Below are 20547 nucleotides of genomic sequence, written 5' to 3'. Positions count from 1 at the left end.
AAGAAAAGTTTATGTAGCAATACTTTCCTGAGAATCTGGTGGACTTTCCATGCACTGTAGGCAGTAGCAGGCATGTTTCCAAAATAGCAGCAGCCAGAGTTACTCATTCGTTTTTTCGAGGGAAATCTGCCAATTTTTAAAAAGTTACGGTAAGAATACCATTTATATTGTTACTAATATTTCAATATGAATAGTTAGTGTATTGAAGCAACCTATGATTATTTAATGTTTTGTTCCTATTTTATAGTAAAATCGTTTTCAAATATGATACAGCAGGTATTGTATATATTTCATTATACAATCTGGATTATGCCCTATCACAATCTTTAATACACTGTTTGGATCATTTAAATAAAGTCCCCCCCTCCCCCAGAGGACCACATGTGAGAACTAAAGAGCTGGGGAAGATCAACTGGTGGATGAGTTGCAGGTGTGCAGGTCAATTGGCAACAGGAGGGAAAGAGCCACGCCCCAGCAAAAAACACACACACACACACACACACACACACACACACACACACACACACACACACACACACACACACACACACACACACACACACACACACACACACACACAAAAAAGAGACACAAGTAAGGGAATACTAGTAAGGACACACGGAGGTGGGGGGACACAGCAGAGGCCATGACAATCTAATTGTTTTTGATTTCCTAAAACCATCATTTTTGTTTTCTTTATATTAGGAGATAATGTAATCAAACCCAGTTTTGACCATTTCTAGCTCACTTTCAATAGCAAACAAAAGTTCCTTCAAAAAGTGTTTATCATCAACAAAAATGACACATTTTAATAATTTAACAACAGTTTGTTTACAGTTTCAATTATATCAACTTCATTTACCCCACAAAACATGGAATTTATATTATCCTTAATAACGTTATCAACCCACAAAATAGTCATTAAAATAATCAACAATGCTTTTGAAATCGTCCACAGTGGCATCAGAGATTTGTAGCATTTATTTCAGATATGATTTATTACTTTCCATGTCCTTTGATTATTATTTTAAATATTTTATTATAGTATTCCTCATTCTGTGTTCTCCTTTACCTGCAGCGTCTAATAGGACCGTGCTTATTGTATAACTTAATGAGTGGGATCATCAGCGTGCACCTCATCCCAGCTGTTGTTTTTAAGTTAAAGCCTCAGTTATCTCCTAGTTTATGTGCTTAATCTTACTAATTTACAGGAAGGCTCACATACGCCAAACCTTTAAATGATGTAGGATCACAACAATAGGAATGAGATCACTAGGACATGTTCATTTTCTGAAAGAACATTATACTCAGTTTCTGCTGATAAATAGTTATGTCATTTTAGGAAAAACAAGAATCTATTTAGAAATAAGACGTGCAGAAATTCTCTCTTCAAGCTACATTCAGTTTTTATGACATGACTAAAATAAAATAAAAAAGATTTCAGAATGTTGTAATGTCTTAGTCTTCTACTGGTGTCGTTCCTTGCCTTGATACATGTATACACTATAGCCTGGTTATAGAAATGATCACTTATATTGATCCACCTTGGCTTGCTCTGGTGGTCCGTTTCACTTTAAGAAGACTTTTCCATTCCTTGTCCATGTTGCTTGAATTTGGTTTTGCCTTCTTAGGATACGCCCATTCCAGGCTACGTCACCATTTGTCTTCGTCATGTTCTCATTGACTTACACTCCGGTACCCTTCATCTTTCGGACCGCCTCAACACTTGCACCTTTTACTTTCGAACAACAATCCTAGGTTTTTATTTTTAGGTTTTATTGATGCTATATTTTAAAGTTGGTGAAAACAACTTTGCTTCTTCCTAAAAGTATCAGCATTGTTCTCGACACACTCAAAGGTCCACAGGGTTCATGCACAATGTGTTCCATTACATAATCCACATTCCACAGAAGCCCGTGTTGTGAAACTGTCGCAAAGTGTGATTAGTGTGACGGCGGTCTGTCACTCACATGGATTTCTTACAATAACAAATGATAACGACATCAACATGTAAATGCAAATAAATATTTTACTGCAAATTGAATTGGGCTCTTACAGTGGTGATGTCATGATTCACATTGAAATGTGTTTCTGTTTATCGTCTATAGTTAATATGCCATTAAGAGAACAAAGGTATTAAGTATGTGCTTCATCAGTGTTCTTGGAAAGCGTTCTCCTCTGTTCGGGGTCCCTGGTCCCTTTGTGTAAATTCACTACATAAACTAAGGGAATAATTAACACCACCAACATGTTCTATATCCAAAGATACAAAGAAAGAAAAAGATACAAGAACAGATATCTTCTGAAAGATTTATGGTTCCAGTACAGTATCAGCAACAAAAATAAAAAATCTAACCTGGAATAATAACTACTCTGACAACAACAACAACAACAACAACAACAACAACAACAACAACAAAACACCTGCCACAATATTTTATACAAAACACTATCCTGGCAAAAATGGTTTCCACTAGTTCTGAAGTCATAAACACAGAAGAGAAACCTTAGACCAGAGTTATGATTCTTTTCTCACTCTCCGTACGTCTTCCTGTTCTGGTCGAGCGTTTTGCAGGAAGCAAGTCGCTCCTTAACGGAGACCAGGACCCTTCCTGCTCCTGACCCAAACCCAAACCACTGGACAGAAACCGGCCTTCATTTCTTCTTATCAATAACAGTTCAACAATGCTTGGGAAATTGATAATGAACATTTTATATCTTAATGTTGTGTTTTACCAGATATAAATCTAGTAGTCAGTAAAAATAAAAAGAATATACCCTTCCTCTCTGAGGATTTGGGTGTTGCTGCAGCGGCGAGTCGCGTGCTCTTCATAGCGTTCCTTCAGGTACAGCACCTGTGTGACATCACGGATGTCCACGTCTGCCCCGGTTCTTTAGAACCAAACGGTGACGGCAGCGAGCCATGGAAACCAGGTAGATCCTGCAGGTGGATCAGGACTCTGGATGGTCTGATTGTTGGATTTCAGACCCGTGGCTCTTGTGGTTGGGCGGTGGCAGGGTTACGGACTGCGACGTGGCCGACGGCTCCCGCGGTTCAGTCCTGGACTTAAGCAGCTCCAGCCGATGCCGGGCTTGGACGTTGGCCTCTGGCGGGACTTGTGGTTGCGTCTCGGACTCCTGTACGTCGGAGGTTTGCCGAGACCGGCTCCGGTCCTCCGATGGGTCCGGTGGCCCGCAGTGTGAACCTAGACTCAAGCGTCTCTGCAGCTCCTCTGCGCTGTGGGCTAACATGATGCTCACCTTCCTCTGGTGGGCCAGCGCCTCGTCCTTGTCGTTCAGCTGCGACAGGAAACACAGCGGCAGTGAGTAACGATAACAACCTTCTACGAGCTTCAGCTCAGACTCTCAAACCAGAGACCTGAGAGGTGGTCTACACTTCATGCTGGAAGGTCAACGATGGTTTGGATCGCAAACAGATGGATGAAGAACAAGTTACCGACGCGTTCAAGAACACAGGAAGCTCTGCCAGAGGACTTCCTGTAAGTCCACTTAAAGATGAGCGTGCGTGCTGATCACTGTTGAACTAACAACCAAAGGCCAACTTTAAAACTTTTGTATATTTCTCCAGCACTTTATTTAGTTTTTTTTCTAATGTAATGTTCTTCCTTATTACTTCTTTTGACTGTGAGCAAAAAAGATATTAAGAAGAAGCTGACAAGAAGAAGACTCCTATGAAAGCTTCCACACTGTAACACAGCCTTAATCCTAATGGCCGACTCCCACTCCCCAACTTTAAACTGAAAGCTTGGAGTTTTGAAGAGATGTTGCGATACCAGAATCAGAAGTGCCTCCGATGCAGCCTGAAACAGCGAGTCTACTCACCGGTCCAATATCACGTTCTCTTATCATTTATTAGCTCATTTACGCTACACAGGAACAACCGACGACAAGCGACTTTGAGCATTTTGAAAAGCGCTATATAAATAAAATGTATTATTATTATTATTAAAAACAACAACAACTCGGCAGAGATGAGAAAGAAGTACGATGGCTTACTCTTCGGCAAGTAAAACTCGCTGGTATCACCTCGGTTCTTTGTATCAGACAATACGCAAGTTCAGGTGTTGGAACCAGTATCGGGAAGGAAAAACAAGTATCTCAGGTTTTATTTGAACATAATTTCTCTGGCTTTTTTGCAGTTGTTCAACGATGCTCAAATTGAAGAATCTGTTTTTCCACTGAAATCGAAAAAAGATATTTAATAAATGGCGGATCGCATTGAGGAAGTCGCTGATCCCAACCAAGAGAATTCAGGTATCTAGATCGAGAAGATTGAGCCACTATAATAAAAGGCATTTAAATATTTCCTTCCTCGTTGGTGTAAGATTTCGGAGTGCACGGATTAGCTTCCTGTTTATACTAAAAGGAAGCTGAAGAGGAAGTAGAGTGTCCCGTTCAGCCCTCGCCTCTCTATCACGTGATCTCTAGGGAACCGGCCTGCAGATGTTCAGAGACACTAACCAAGTCCAGCAGTCTGGAGAGAGTCTCTGGGAGATCATCGGGCATCTTGGAGGACAGCAGCCCTCTCAGCCTCTGGCTCACACTGATCAAAGAACTCCTGTTGGCACCTGGAGGGACAAGACAGATGCTTCCTCTGACGGTTCCATTCATGCAATGTAAAAGGTTCATTCATGCAATGTAAAAGGTTCATTCATGTAATGTAAAAGGTTCATTCATTCATGTAATATAATGTAAAAGGTTCATTCATGTAAAATAATGTAAAAGGTTCATTCATGTAAAAGGTTCATTCATTCATTCATGTAAAAGGTTCATTCATGTAAAAGGTTCATTCATGTAAAAGGTTCATTCATTCATTCATGTAAAAGGTTCATTCATGTAAAAGGTTCATTCATGTAAAAGGTTCATTCATGTAAAAGGTTCATTCATGTAAAAGGTTCATTCATTCATGTAATGTAAAAGGTTCATTCATGTAATGTAAAAGGTTCATTCATGTAATGTAAAAGGTTCATTCATTCATGTAATATAATGTAAAAGGTTCATTCATGTAAAATAATGTAAAAGGTTCATTCATGTAAAAGGTTCATTCATTCATTCATGTAAAAGGTTCATTCATGTAAAAGGTTCATTCATGTAAAAGGTTCATTCATTCATTCATGTAAAAGGTTCATTCATGTAAAAGGTTCATTCATGTAAAAGGTTCATTCATTCATTCATGTAAAAGGTTCATTCATTCATTCATGTAAAAGGTTCATTCATTCATGTAAAAGGTTCATTCATTCATGTAAAAGGTTCATTCATTCATTCATGTAAAAGGTTCATTCATGTAAAAGGTTCATTCATTCATTCATGTAAAACGTTCATTCATTCATTCATGTAAATGGTTCATTCATTCATTCATGTAAATGGTTCATTCATTCATTCATGTAAAAGGTTTATTCATGTAAAAGGTTCATTCATTCATTCATGTAAAAGGTTCATTCATTCATTCATGTAAAAGGTTCATTCATTCATGTAAAAGGTTCATTCATTCATTCATGTAAAAGGTTCATTCATGTAAAAGGTTCATTCATTCATGTAAAAGGTTCATTCATTCATTCATGTAAATGGTTCATTCATTCATTCATGTAAAAGGTTCATTCATGTAAATGGTTCATTCATTCATTCATGTAAAATGTTCATTCATTCATTCATGTAAAAGGTTCATTCATTCATGTAAAAGGTTCATTCATTCATTCATGTAAAAGGTTCATTCATTCATGTAAAAGGTTCATTCATGTAAATGGTTCATTCATTCATTCATGTAAAAGGTTCATTCATGTAAATGGTTCATTCATTCATTCATGTAAAATGTTCATTCATTCATTCATGTAAAAGGTTCATTCATTCATGTAAAAGGTTCATTCATGTAAATGGTTCATTCATTCATTCATGTAAAAGGTTCATTCATGTAAAAGGTTAATTCATTCATTCATGTAAAATGTTCATTCATTCATGTAAATGGTTCATTCATTCATTCATGTAAAAGGTTAATTCATTCATTCATGTAAATGGTTCATTCATTCATTCATGTAAATGGTTCATTCATTCATGTAAAAGGTTCATTCATGTAAAAGGTTCATTCATTCATTCATTCATGTAAATGGTTCATTCATTCATTCATGTAAAAGGTTAATTCATGTAAAAGGTTCATTCATGTAAATGGTTCATTCATTCATTCATGTAAAAGGTTCATTCATTCATGTAAAAGGTTCATTCATTCATTCATGTAAAAGGTTCATTCATTCATGTAAAAGGTTCATTCATTTAAATGGTTCATTCATTCATTCATGTAAAAGGTTCATTCATGTAAAAGGTTCATTCATTCATTCATGTAAAAGGTTCATTCATTCATTCATGTAAAAGGTTCATTCATTCATGTAAAAGGTTCATTCATTCATTCATGTAAATGGTTCATTCATTCATTCATGTAAAAGGTTCATTCATGTAAAAGGTTCATTCATGTAAATGGTTCATTCATTCATTCATGTAAAAGGTTCATTCATTCATGTAAAAGGTTCATTCATTCATTCATGTAAAAGGTTCATTCATTCATGTAAAAGGTTCATTCATGTAAATGGTTCATTCATTCATTCATGTAAAAGGTTCATTCATGTAAAAGGTTCATTCATTCATTCATGTAAAATGTTCATTCATTCATGTAAATGGTTCATTCATTCATGTAAAAGGTTAATTCATTCATTCATGTAAATGGTTCATTCATTCATGTAAATGGTTCATTCATTCATTCATGTAAATGGTTCATTCATTCATTCATGTAAATGGTTCATTCATTCATTCATGTAAATGGTTCATTCATTCATGTAAAAGGTTAATTCATTCATTCATGTAAATGGTTCATTCATTCATGTAAATGGTTCATTCATTCATTCATGTAAATGGTTCATTCATTCATGTAAATGGTTCATTCATTCATTCATGTAAAAGGTTCATTCATTCATGTAAAAGGTTCATTCATTCATGTAAATGGTTCATTCATTCATGTAAATGGTTCATTCATTCATGTAAGGTAGAGGCAGTGGAGTCAAGGGGGCTCGTGCGTCGTGAGGTAACCAGGGACAACGTAAACCGTCGGCTTTAACTCGATCTGGACTCTTCCTGTGGTCATTTTCTTTGGTCACATATTTCTGGGATCTGTTCACATTTGGGGGGGAAGAGATTTAACTCTTAAATGACATTCAATTTGAACGACTTGAGCTCCGAGTGTGTGTCATGTTGACAGGTGAGCAGGGTACGTTTAACTCACAGGTCACCACGAAGCTGCCCCACATCAAGAGCATGATTTATGAAAGGTCATGTTTTAATATTCAAATGAAGCAATCCTTTATCAGAAATCTGAAGATATAGAGTATATAAAGCCAGGTTCAAGATTCTTGAACCATATTAGAGGCAAAGGATTTTTAGATATTTCTTTGGATCACTCCATGAATCTGAAAATACTGCCAACAGCCACACACATTTTTAAAAGCAAGGTTTTTAAAATTACAAACATTTTGAAGACTCTACAGGTGGATAGGGTACAAATATGAACTAATAAATATCACTTTGAAATGTCCCCAGTTGATTACTTACGTCTAAGATAATACATTTTTGTATTACAAGTTTCCCAAAATGTAATGTTTAAATATACAAATGAGACGTTATCTAATGGTCATTTTTGTTGAATTTAGGAGAAATCTACAGATGCAAATAGACAAAAGTAGTAAAATAAAAGTTTTCCTTCCACAAGACATAATATAGAAGTAAAACAGCCGATCACTACGTACCGTGTAACCACACACACACACACACACACACACACACACACACACACACACACACACACACACTTGCCTTCAGCCTTGCAGTGATGGGCTTTCAGGATGTTGCTGTCGGCCAGCAGCAGGAAGTGCTCACTTCGTTTACTCAGCTGCTGTTCGAAGGCAATGCGGAAAGCATCCGCAACCATCGACGCCTCCTCCCTCCTCAAACACTGAGCATCCAGCTGGAACACACACACACACATGGTAAATAAAATGACCAATTAACATTAGTATTAACATTAGTTTTTTTCTTTTTAAACAGGAGGAACAGGGCGGAGCTTGTCGCGGTTCCACGTCATCGTTCACCTCCTGTTGCAGCTGGACGAGCTGCTTCCTGCTGGCGGCAGCGGTCCGGCTGCACGGACAAGCTTCAGCCACACCGAGACACCGACAGGCCCCCAAAGCCGCCAGCTGGAAACAACACAGAGCAGATGAAGACCAGCGCTCACTCAGCTCCTGAGGGCAAGAACATGGTATTTACTAAGTAAAACACTATGGATGTAACCTCTTTAAAAGTCCACTTTTCTTTTAACAATAAGAAACATTTGAGTTGCTTCTAAAACAGTGAATTATTATTAGCAACAGTGTGTAGTTATGTTTATGAGACATTTCCCCTCCACACTTCTCTCATGGTTTTTATTGAGAGGATTCCAAACAGGTAAGAAATATTAAAATTAAAATAATAATCCAACGGTTTAGAAAATACTTTTCTACTTGGATTCAGAACTCCATTGAGAGACGGCTTGTGGCAGGTGATTGTGGAACAGCAGTGAGTCGGGGGATGGCCGCAGAACAAAGAGTGTAAGTCGCTGGGTTCGGGAGGAGCAGATCCACTGAACCCACTGAGTCATTCAGTTCTGCCTCGTATTGTGAACAATATGTGCAACGGTTTTAAATCTGACGGATTCTTTTTTAACGCACACAAGACCTTTACACTGAAGGACACTGAAGAGCATTGAGTTTTCATCACGTAAAATCATCCAGCTTAACGTGCTGCTGGCTTTGAGAGGAAGACGTGCTCAGTGGTTCGGACACAACACAGTAACTGGACTGAATGCAAAGCCTCGGTCTGGATTCCAGACCCGACTTTGAGCTTGCTCTCTCCCTCTGTGATGTTGCTTGGGGCTCTCTCACCTCCAGCACACCGGCGTCTCTCTCTGGGCTGTATTGAGACTTGATTCCTTGGTAAACTCTCCGCTCCTTCACACTCAGCATGGAGAGAAGCTCTGAGCACTGCCGACTACAAGCTGCAAACACACAAACACACGTGATGTCCGTGAAGACGGACAAATCAATTCCATTTGTGATGAAGGCCACGAGGTACGGTTTTAACCTGGCGTTGAGATTATTCAGTCAGTTATTTAGAAGCCCATTCTGACAGGGGGAAGGTAGGAGGAGTCGGCCATCGAGGGTTGGGAGCTGCATGAGGTTTGGTGACCTGAACATTATTCTACATTATTACGTATTTACCGGAATTCTTGGCCCGGAGCTGCTGGATCTCGCTCTCTCTTTCCTCTAGGTTGGTGGTCAGAGTCTTGTTCTCACTCAACATTCTGAAAACAACAACAACATTATTTAAGTCATAAACCAATGAGAATATCACAGACATGGGTGAATGTGGAGTCAATCCAACCCGTTGTGTTTCTCTTCCCAGGATTGCTGAGACTTCTTCATCTGGACCTGGTTGAAGCTGAGTTCCCACTGCAGTCTGTTCACCTCCTGCGAGAGACGGAGGCACCAGATGAAACAGATCAAAAGGCGTTGGGATATAGTACTCAACCACGTGAAAAACCCTCAAAAGCATCGAGGACAGATTGTGATCCGGTCGGCCAAACCACCTCCAGAAGTGGTCCGGGACGCACTGTGACCACATTGAATATGAGGGAAATTAGATTGCTTTTTCAGTCCAGTTACAGAAACTACGTGGGTGATGATACCTAATCGTGCACTGCTGTTCCAAACCAGCTTAGGTGAAGCCATTAGCCAGTTAGCCCACTAAGCTACTAGCAAGAAAGCTGCTCAATATGGATATTCAAGTCACTCTTGGATGGAGTCAAGACTTAAACTTAACTTTATTACAATCGTCGACCACTCAAAGCACTTTAACACTACTTGTCATCATTCACCCAGTACACACTGATGGGAGGAGCTAAGGTTCCACCTGTCAATCAGCAGTAACTAACATTCACACACATTCACACACTGATGGGAGGGGCTAAGGTTCCACCTGTCAATCAGCAGTAACTAACATTCACACACTGATGGGAGGGGCTAAGGTTCCACCTGTCCATCAGCAGTAACTAACATTCACACACATTCACACACTGATGGGAGGGGCTAAGGTTCCACCTGCCCATCAGGAGTAACTAACATTCATACACTGATGGGAGGAGCTAAGGTTCCACCTGTTCATCAGCAGTAACTAACATTCACACACTGATGGGAGGAGCTAAGGTTCCACCTGTCCATCAGGAGTAACTAACATTCACACACGTTCATACACTGATGGGAGGAGCTAAGGTTCCACCTGTCCATCAGCAGTAACTAACATTCACACACATTCAGACACTGATGGGAGGGGCTAAGGTTCCACCTGTCCATCAGGAGTAACTAACATTCACACACATTCACACACTGATGGGAGGAGCTAAGGTTCCACCTGTTCATCAGCAGTAACTAACATTCACACACTGATGGGAGGAGCTAAGGTTCCACCTGTCCATCAGGAGTAACTAACATTCACACACGTTCATACACTGATGGGAGGAGCTAAGGTTCCACCTGTTCATCAGCAGTAACTAACATTCACACACATTCAGACACTGATGGGAGGGGCTAAGGTTCCACCTGTCCATCAGCAGTAACTAACATTCACACACATTCACACACTGATGGGAGGGGCTAAGGTTCCACCTGCCCATCAGGAGTAACTAACATTCATACACTGATGGGAGGAGCTAAGGTTCCACCTGTTCATCAGCAGTAACTAACATTCACACACTGATGGGAGGAGCTAAGGTTCCACCTGTCCATCAGGAGTAACTAACATTCACACACGTTCATACACTGATGGGAGGAGCTAAGGTTCCACCTGTCCATCAGCAGTAACTAACATTCACACACATTCAGACACTGATGGGAGGGGCTAAGGTTCCACCTGTCCATCAGGAGTAACTAACATTCACACACATTCACACACTGATGGGAGGAGCTAAGGTTCCACCTGTTCATCAGCAGTAACTAACATTCACACACTGATGGGAGGAGCTAAGGTTCCACCTGTCCATCAGGAGTAACTAACATTCACACACGTTCATACACTGATGGGAGGAGCTAAGGTTCCACCTGTTCATCAGCAGTAACTAACATTCACACACATTCAGACACTGATGGGAGGGGCTAAGGTTCCACCTGTCCATCAGGAGTAACTAACATTCACACACGTTCATACACTGATGGGAGGAGCTAAGGTTCCACCTGTTCATCAGCAGTAACTAACATTCACACACATTCATACACTGATGGGAGGAGCTAAGGTTCCACCTGTTCATCAGCAGTAACTAACATTCACACACATTCAGACACTGATGGGAGGGGCTAAGGTTCCACCTGTCCATCAGCAGTAACTAACATTCACACATGTTCACACACTGATGGGAGGAGCTAAGGTTCCACCTGTCCATCAGGAGTAACTAACATTCACACATGTTCACACACTGATGGGAGGAGCTAAGGTTCCACCTGTCCATCAGCAGTAACTAACATTCACACATGTTCACACACTGATGGGAGGGGCTAAGGTTCCACCTGTCCATCAGCAGTAACTAACATTCACACATGTTCACACACTGATGGGAGGGGCTAAGGTTCCACCTGTCCATCTGGAGTAACTAACATTCACACACGTTCATACACTGATAGGAGGAGCTAAGGTTCCACCTGTTCATCAGCAGTAACTAACATTCACACACATTCACACACTGATGGGAGGAGCTAAGGTTCCACCTGTTCATCAGGAGTGACTAACATTCACACATGTTCACACACTGATGGGAGGGGCTAAGGTTCCACCTGTCCATCAGCAGTAACTAACATTCACACATGTTCACACACTGATGGGAGGGGCTAAGGTTCCACCTGTCCATCAGGAGTAACTAACATTCACACATGTTCACACACTGATGGGAGGGGCTAAGGTTCCACCTGTTCATCAGCAGTAACTAACATTCACACACATTCACACACTGATGGGAGGGGCTAAGGTTCCACCTGTCCATCAGGAGTAACTAACATTCATACACATTCACACACTGATGGGAGGGGCTAAGGTTCCACCTGTCCATCAGGAGTAACTAACATTCATACACTGATGGGAGGAGCTAAGGTTCCACCTGTTCATCAGCAGTAACTAACATTCACACACATTCACACACTGATGGGAGGAGCTAAGGTTCCACCTGTTCATCAGGAGTGACTAACATTCACACATGTTCACACACTGATGGGAGGGGCTAAGGTTCCACCTGTCCATCAGGAGTAACTAACATTCACACACGTTCACACACTGATGGGAGGGGCTAAGGTCCCACCTGTCCATCAGGAGTAACTAACATTCACACACGTTCATACACTGATGGGAGGGGCTAAGGTTCCACCTGTCCATCAGGAGTAACTAACATTCACACACATTCACACACTGATGGGAGGAGCTAAGGTTCCATCTGCCAATCAGGACTAATTAACATTCACACACTGTAGGCACAGCTACGGGAGACATTTAGGGTTTAGTGTCTTGCCTAAGGAAACATTAACATGAGCCGGGCATAGAACCACTGATCCTCTGATTGAAGGACGACCCTGCAGTCATGTCATCATGTCACATCATGTCACCCATTCACATGCTGATGGGAGGAGCTACCATGATGGGAGGTGCCATTTGCCCATCAGGACTATTTAACATGCATACAACATTCACATACAGGAGCAATGTTTTTGGGGGGTTAAATGTCTTGCCCAAGGACAGATGGACTAGGGGAGCTGGGGATCAAACCGCCGATCCTTTGATTGAAGAACACTGAGCCACAGTCGCCCCTCGTCTAAGTCCAAATGATGCCTCGAGTCATTGGTGTTACATCCAAGTCGACTCTAAATGCATCAACTTGTGACTCCTAGTCATGTGACTCGAGTACCACCATGTCCTGCTCCATTACACGTATGTTTCATGTTGTTGTTAACAGGAAGAGCTCCTCACTGCTGTTGAAGGTGAAAGCAAACAGACCAAGCCCTTGTTTGAGCAGCCTCTACTTACCTTCTCCAGAGCCGTGGCTTCCGCCTCCGTCTTCTGCAGCAGACTTTTAGTGTGACTCGTGGCTTTGTCAAGAATGGCCTGCGTGAAGAAGCGCAGTTCCCATTTAGCAGCTGAACCAAGTCCAGACCTTGTGGGTTTTTATCTCCATGTATTACTTCCTTCTCTTTGACTTTAGTGCTCAGAAAAAAATACATATATTTGAACGTTTGCCTTTTTTTAAAGATGTGCACCTTCAGTAGGAACCGGTGGGACAAACACAGAGTATTGGAAGAAGGACTAACATGTCTTTGGTCTTTTCATGGGACTTGTTGGCAGTAAGAAACACATCAAATATAACCAGCGTTATCCTTGGAGGCCAGAAGAAGACCAGAACTGGGGAAAAGTCAATAGTCATCTTTTATGTTTAACATGGACCCTACTATCATATTATTTTTTCAAATTGACAGAAGGAACCGCAACAGTGGTTACATCTTTTGTTAAATCTACTCCTTCAGTCTCTTTAAAAGCCTGTGACGACTCATTTGAAACGATTGGAGGGGCATAATTTGTATTCTGGACAGCGTGATGGATACTGGCCGCCGCCTGCTTGGGATTCCCACTGAACGACAGAACAGTGAGGCGTAAGATGCTTCAGTGTGTGTGTGTGTGTGTGCTGCTCTACCTTCCCCTGCAAGATCTTCAGAGCTTCATATTTGCCTTCAACGTAACGCTGTGCCACCTCTAGCTCACAGTATAACACGTCTATCACCTGTCAACAACGCAGAACCGTCACTTACAAAAGTTTAAAATACAGTTTGCCTTTTTTCTTTTTTCCTTCTTCACTCCTCCTACCTCACTTGCTTCCTGTAGTCGGTCTTTCAGCTCGTCTTTGGACAGGTCCCCCAGTGAGCCTGTTGATGCACAAAACAGTGCGCTCATGCATTAGAATGTCATGCCGGCCAAAGAATATGAAAATGGTATGGTTAACATATACAGTCCATACGTATTTGAACTGTGACACAATTTTTCTTATTTCCCTCTTGACACAGATTTTAAATGACGCAGTTGGCACTGTATGTGGTTGAAGTGTACAATAGGAAGGGAACCGGCTGAAATATAACAGTAAAAAAAAATGAAGTTTGGGTCTTAATTACTAATATGTTCGTAAAAATGTTCTAACTTTGTGCAGACTTCATCAAAGACAGATGAGTAAAATAAGAGAAAAAAAAACCTCCCTAAGCAGTTCAGATGAGGGAAAACTAAGAACATGGTAGAGGTGTGGAAAGAGTGCCCAGTAGGCACACCCTACTGAGAACATATCAGAAGTTTATGGATACAACCCCAGAAGGAGATAAGAAAGGTGCAGCAAAAAGGTATACGGACTGGAGGGAGGCATGTTTGGAGGGGAGAAAACTCCCTCACCAACATGCAGAGACTTAATGAGCCATCTTCAGATGGCTAAGAGAGGAAGAGAGCAAGCACATGCGGTGCTGTCAGTGGCCGGAAGATTTTGTGGAAAAGAGAAGAAGAGAATGCAAAAGACAGAGGTATTTCTGACAGATTGTAGAACTTTCCTGGGAGAAATGAATGTAGCAATAATGGGTAAGCAGATGCCGCAAACAATGAAAAAACGGAAATCGGAACAGGCAACGAATGTTGCCCGAAAGACCTAGGGACCAGTAAGGTCCACCCCACATCGCCACCCACATACTCCAAGTGCGTATGAAGAGGTAGCGCGAATGCTGGCAGCCACACCCACACATCAGATGCTATTAATGCCAGGGAAAGCAACAGAACCAGGAGAGACACAGGTGTTGGTTATTCAGAAGGGATTGTTACAAGTCACAGCCCACGTAAAAGAGGGTGAGTCACTAATCAAAGACTACCTAACAGACACGGTGAGTCATATGGAGAAAGGCGCCACCCTCCTTCCAACAGAATCACCTATCCTAGCCCAAGGATGGCCAGACACAACTGTAAGGAGAAAGGAAGATGTAGTGAGAGGAAGAACCATAACAGGATCCACGCCGATTTTCTCCAATTTAGGTATAGGGAGAACAGCAGAGGAAGGTCCCTCCGAGCTGATTACAATATTAACCCAGCGAAGGGCAGCTATGGGGTTAGATGACGAGGTAGGAGATGAGGTAGACGATGAGGAGGAAGCAGAATGGGGACAGGAGGTCACAGAGCAGAGTAAACAGGAGAGAGAGGAGAAGTGCACTCCGGTAGAGCCACCTGCAGTGCCGGGGGGTTTAAGGCGAAACAGAAATAATGGCGAAAAGAAAACACTCGCCCCTTGCCCTGTCAGATGTGTCAATGTTGAAAGAGAAACTGCCTAAAATTGAAAAAGGAGGTGCGGTTGTTTGGAGCAATGTGCAGAAAGTGTACCAGGGCTAGGAGACTTTAGGAGAATTGTTGTAGCCTGTGCCTCGTTAGCGGAGCTGCAGCAAGTAGAAGGGTTGGCGGATACAGTACATGTGCCAGATGGAGAGCCATTAGCACACTGGGTGTGTGATGTGTGGCCTCAGCTCAGACATAAGTACCCAATGAAGGTAGCAACCACGGAGCTTACGGTGGTGCCACCACCTATTTAGGTAGGATCAGAGAGTTGTGGAACAACAAACTGGGGGAAGAGAGGATCACAGGACTGAACTGTTGTTCAGAGGATCAATAGAAGCATCGGTGCCTGAGACCGTAAAGACTGAGCTAAAAGGGACAGTAGGGCTAACAGACATGAACTTTGATCACTGGAAAGCTCAGGTGAAACACCATGTAGATAAAAACAAAGACAGTTGGGATAAGGATAGAACAGACGTAGGTAATCTACAGTTGCAATTAATTAAAACACAGCTAAAAGATAGCAGGGAAAGGGTGAACGTGGCCAAAACAGAAGACCTTACGTCCTGTATGGTCCTTATCCAGCACCTCTGGCAGATCCATATGCACCGATCTATCAACAGCCACAGCAAGCCGCGTTTGCACCACCTCAAGCCCAGTTCCCTCAACCTTATGTCCCGCAGCAGGCGGGTCAGCAGCCCAGAACTGGGCCTCCACCGTACGGAGGGGTTAGCCAACCGATAAGACGGTGGGGAGGGGAGGTAGGGGGCAACAGAGGCTTTAAACAGAGAAATAATAACTGTTTCAACTGTGGTCAGGCTGGACATTGGGCTAATGCCTGTCATTTATTTTATGGTCACTCTCACAATAAATGGAAGAGACTATATGTGCAATGCTGGACTCAGGAGCCAGGTATTCCACGATAAATACGCCACTACCACCATCAAGGAATACCGTAACAGTGATCGGATTTGCGGGTCAATCGGAGGAGTGGCCACTTTCAATACAAGTTCCATGTAAATGGAAATCACTCTGTTTTGACCAATCATTTTTGGTGTCCACTGCCTGCCCGGTGAACTTGGTAGGAAGAGACATTTTGTGTGCGCAGAATGTAACCATGCAAATGACAAGAAACTGTATTATAGTGACGTTCCCTGATGGGACCCAGCAAAAAAGTGCCACACAAGGCTACAATAATCCCCAAATGATTCAACTGGAGACTAAAGAGACACTAGAAAAAGAAGCGGAACTCTGGTGGGGCAGAGTGGATGATTATGACAATGGGGACCTTGGTTCAAGGTCCTGCAGCCGTACTCACCACCAGGGGACTCACAACATTGTACCTTCCGGTGGGAAGGCCTGGAACATGAGAGTGAGGTTCATGGAAACCCAACTATGAAGGCTCGGGAAGTCTATGCAGGGAAGCAAGGAGTAGCGGCAGCTGGAGAGTTGACACCGGAGTTGCAGGTTTTGTATGCACTCAGTGACACCTCAGCCCCACACATCACAGTGTTGGTCCAGAGTGGGGGCGAAGAAAAGAACATGGGTCCAATGGTGATAGCAGGGATTGAGGCTACGGACTGGGTGTCCACACAGAATAAAAACTTGCATTACTCCCCAGCTGAGAACATGTACAGAATTGCACACACATCGGAGGTCCAGTTAGTCCCGGAGACACACATGCTTAGCCGCACACATGGTAGAGAAAACACTGGTCATGGGGACACTGAAAACATGCTAGGCTTATTTACAGACACCTTTTGGACAGAAGGGGGAGCTGATGGGTCTGATTCTGATGGCTCCTGTTGAGATAGAGCATAAACCAGGGACGATTCCAATTTATCGTCACCAGTATCCCTTAAGGATGGAACAGACTGTAGGGCTTTCTAAGACAATAGTAGGGCTGTTGAAAGCAGGTGTACTGGAGAGGATGAGGTCCCCCTGGAATACCCCTATTAATCGGGTCCCTAAACCTGGAAAACCAGACTACAGAATGGTCCATGATCCGAGGCCAATAAATAAGGTTGTAGTGCCGACTCACTATGACACTCGATGCTAAACGCTGTGGGTCCAGACAAGACATGGTTCTCCTGCATTGACTTGGCAAATGCGTTTTTCTGTGTTCCATTGGCTGAAGGTTCAAGTCAGATGTTTTCATTTACATATCAGGGAAATCAGTACACCTACACACACCTGCCACAGGGCTATTTAGACTCTCCTTCCATTTTCAACCATGTGCTAAAGAACATTCTGACGAAGCCAGAGTTACCAGCTGGAGTGGTGTTATTGCAGTATGTGGATGACATTTTACTAGCAGGAACCAGGCCACAAGAGTAGTTTTGGGTTGGCTACAGAAAAGTGGGTTCAAGGTGTTCAACCTAAATTGCAGATTGGGAGACAGAGTGACTTTTCTGGGAAGAATAGTGGCCAGAACAGGGCAGGCTATGACTGGGGAACAGAAATCATCAATTTTAGAGCATGCAAAGCCAGTAACAGTAAGGGGCATGATGACATTTTTAGGGTTGGTGACCTACCAGGTAGACAATTTTGACTCATACTTACAGTTGGAACCAAATTCATGATTCATAATGCATTATGTAAGGTGATGGTTAGACGTATACACGTACATACAGTATACATGTACATACTGTGTGTGTATATACACACACACATACATACACACACACACATACATATATTTTAACAAATTTCCCCTTGGGGATTAATAAAGTATATATCTATACATCTATCTACATATATACATACACACACACACACACACACACACGTGTCCACAACCTGCGCTGTTGGGATTCATTGGACTTGTGGAGGTCATTTCTCAGAGGTTCTTACTGTAGCATGGCGGCTTCCAGCAGGGCCTCTGCTGCTGGGCTCCTGTGCTCTTCAGTCCGGGGATCCAGGCCGCCCGTTCGATTGGCTTCGTTCTGGACAGCAGCTCCAGGAGGCCGGCACAGCTCTGGCTCTTGTTCCTCGGGGAGCTCGGTGCCGCTCTGACCTCCATCCCGTCACCCAGGTCCCCGTCCACCATGTCATCGTCCGCCATGTCATCGTCCGCCATGTCATCGTCCCGGCTGCAGGCCTCACCGGCCTCCTGCATCTGTCCCAGGCCGAACCCTCACGATGGGGTGCTGGTTTAGGGCGCTGGTTTAGGGCGCTGCTTTAGGGCGCTGGTTTAGGGCACTGCTTTAGGACGCTGGTTTAGGGCGCTGGTTTAGGGTGCTGGTTTAGGGCGCTGCTTTAGGACGCTGGTTTAGGGCGCTGGTTTAGGACGCTGCTTTAGGGCGCTGGTTTAGGGCGCTGGTTTAGGGCACTGCTTTAGGACGCTGGTTTAGGGCGCTGGTTTAGGGCGCTGGTTTAGGGCACTGGTTTAGGGCGCTGCTTTAGGACGCTGGTTTAGGGCACTGCTTTAGGACGCTGGTTTAGGGCGCTGGTTTAGGACGCTGGTTTAGGGCGCTGCTTTAGGACGCTTGTTTAGGGCGCTGGTTTAGGGCACTGCTTTAGGGCGCTGCTTTAGGGCGCTGGTTTAGGGCGCTGCTTTAGGGCGCTGGTTTAGGGCGCTGGTTTAGGACGCTGCTTTAGGGCGCTGGTTTAGGGCGCTGGTTTAGGGCACTGCTTTAGGACGCTGGTTTAGGGCGCTGGTTTAGGGCGCTGGTTTAGGGCACTGGTTTAGGGCGCTGCTTTAGGACGCTGGTTTAGGGCACTGCTTTAGGACGCTGGTTTAGGGCGCTGGTTTAGGACGCTGGTTTAGGGCGCTGCTTTAGGACGCTTGTTTAGGGCGCTGGTTTAGGGCACTGCTTTAGGGCGCTGCTTTAGGGCGCTGGTTTAGGGTGCTGGTTTAGGGCACTGCTTTAGGGCGCTGCTTTAGGGCGCTGGTTTAGGGCACTGCTTTAGGGCGCTGCTTTAGGGCGCTGGTTTAGGGCGCTGCTTTAGGACGCTGGTTTAGGGTGCTGGTTTAGGGCGCTGGTTTAGGGCGCTGGTTTAGGGCACTGCTTTAGGACGCTGGTTTAGGGCGCTGGTTTAGGGCACTGCTTTAGGGCGCTGCTTTAGGACGCTGGTTTAGGGCGCTGGTTTAGGGCGCTGGTTTAGGGCACTGCTTTAGGACACTGGTTTAGGGCGCTGGTTTAGGGCACTGGTTTAGGGCATAACACTGTCAGTTAAAGCCTCCCATCCAGCGGTGTTCAGGCAGCCTATTGGGTAGTTCTGCCTCCTCTTCAGTCTTAATCGGCCGTTTTGGTCTGAAGTCGAATAATATTTATTTACTATATTTAATATATAGTTGTTTTTATGCTGTGTGATTTATTTCCAGTAAACCCAACATTTAAACATTTAAAGTGATTAACTGTTGATCGTATTGGGTTCTTAATCGACCAATACCTTCTTTGGAGGTCAGCTCTGCTGTAGACAATAGATCACGGAGATGACGTCACCGCGTTTGTCCGTTTCATTTGTGTAAAGACTTTATGAAACGTGATCATTAAACCGGAACTAAACCGTGCGTGTTAACGCAGTTCGTTTTTTATGAATGAGTTCCTCTTACCTGAAGCGTGATATTCCTCTTGGAGCCGTGCAGCCTCCAGCGACACGCAGACGGAAGTCCGGTCGACTTTTATCCCGGTTTAACGACGAAGTGAGAGCGCGAGCCGGTTCAACGTAGGCCGGACACAGCGGCTTCCAACCCGGTACTCCACCTGTCGCGAAGGTCTGAACGCCACCCGCAGCGTCAAGCTACAGAGCGGAAACACCAAACTACTTCCGGCCATTGCCTTCAAAATAAACTCAACGTACTAGTTAAATATACAACGCGCGACGCTAGCTTCCTCGCGAAGCATTAAAACCAGCAAAATAATAAAAGTAACTAAAAATGAGTGACATATAAAACGACCCAACAATGAGACAGCGAAACTATGAGTCGAGTATTAAAAAGCTGGAATGATGTGAGGAGCTGAAAGTAGTTCAGTGTCCACAGCCAGAGGGAGTCATTAAAGTGCCTCACCTGAAACTTGAGCAAATATTGGATGAAGGTGTGTGTGAAAGGAGAGTGTGACAACAAGATATTGCTTG

The 20547-nt window shown here is 43.4% G+C and overlaps 1 protein-coding gene across 4 annotated transcripts; it reads right to left on the bottom strand.

Annotated features, from left to right (window-relative positions):
* Positions 1 to 2011: 2011 nt before the first annotated feature.
* On the bottom strand, positions 2012 to 20207 carry ccdc125 (coiled-coil domain containing 125). Of its 4 annotated transcripts, none has more exons than XM_034541969.1 (13): positions 20024 to 20207; positions 19861 to 19881; positions 18319 to 19721; positions 13981 to 14039; positions 13811 to 13897; positions 13150 to 13227; positions 9475 to 9560; positions 9312 to 9394; positions 8976 to 9088; positions 8148 to 8297; positions 7873 to 8023; positions 4483 to 4589; positions 2012 to 3300 (listed from the first exon to the last, which is right to left on the bottom strand). In XM_034541969.1, exons 3-13 carry the CDS (start codon positions 18581 to 18583, stop codon positions 2953 to 2955), a joined length of 1527 nt encoding a protein of 508 aa, XP_034397860.1. In that variant the 5' UTR covers positions 18584 to 19721; positions 19861 to 19881; positions 20024 to 20207; the 3' UTR covers positions 2012 to 2952. The 4 variants fall into 4 exon arrangements, with proteins under 4 accessions (XP_034397860.1, XP_034397862.1, XP_034397863.1 ...); XM_034541971.1 differs by having other exon boundaries at positions 19861 to 19878; XM_034541972.1 differs by having other exon boundaries at positions 8148 to 8252; positions 18319 to 19881.
* Between the last annotated feature and the right edge of the window lie 340 nt (positions 20208 to 20547).

This window comes from Cyclopterus lumpus, chromosome 9 (genome assembly GCF_009769545.1).
Source record: "Cyclopterus lumpus isolate fCycLum1 chromosome 9, fCycLum1.pri, whole genome shotgun sequence".
Taxonomy (NCBI): Eukaryota; Metazoa; Chordata; class Actinopteri; order Perciformes; family Cyclopteridae; genus Cyclopterus; species Cyclopterus lumpus.
Note: the sequence above shows the minus strand (reverse complement) of the source record. Positions and strands in the feature narration are given on the sequence as shown.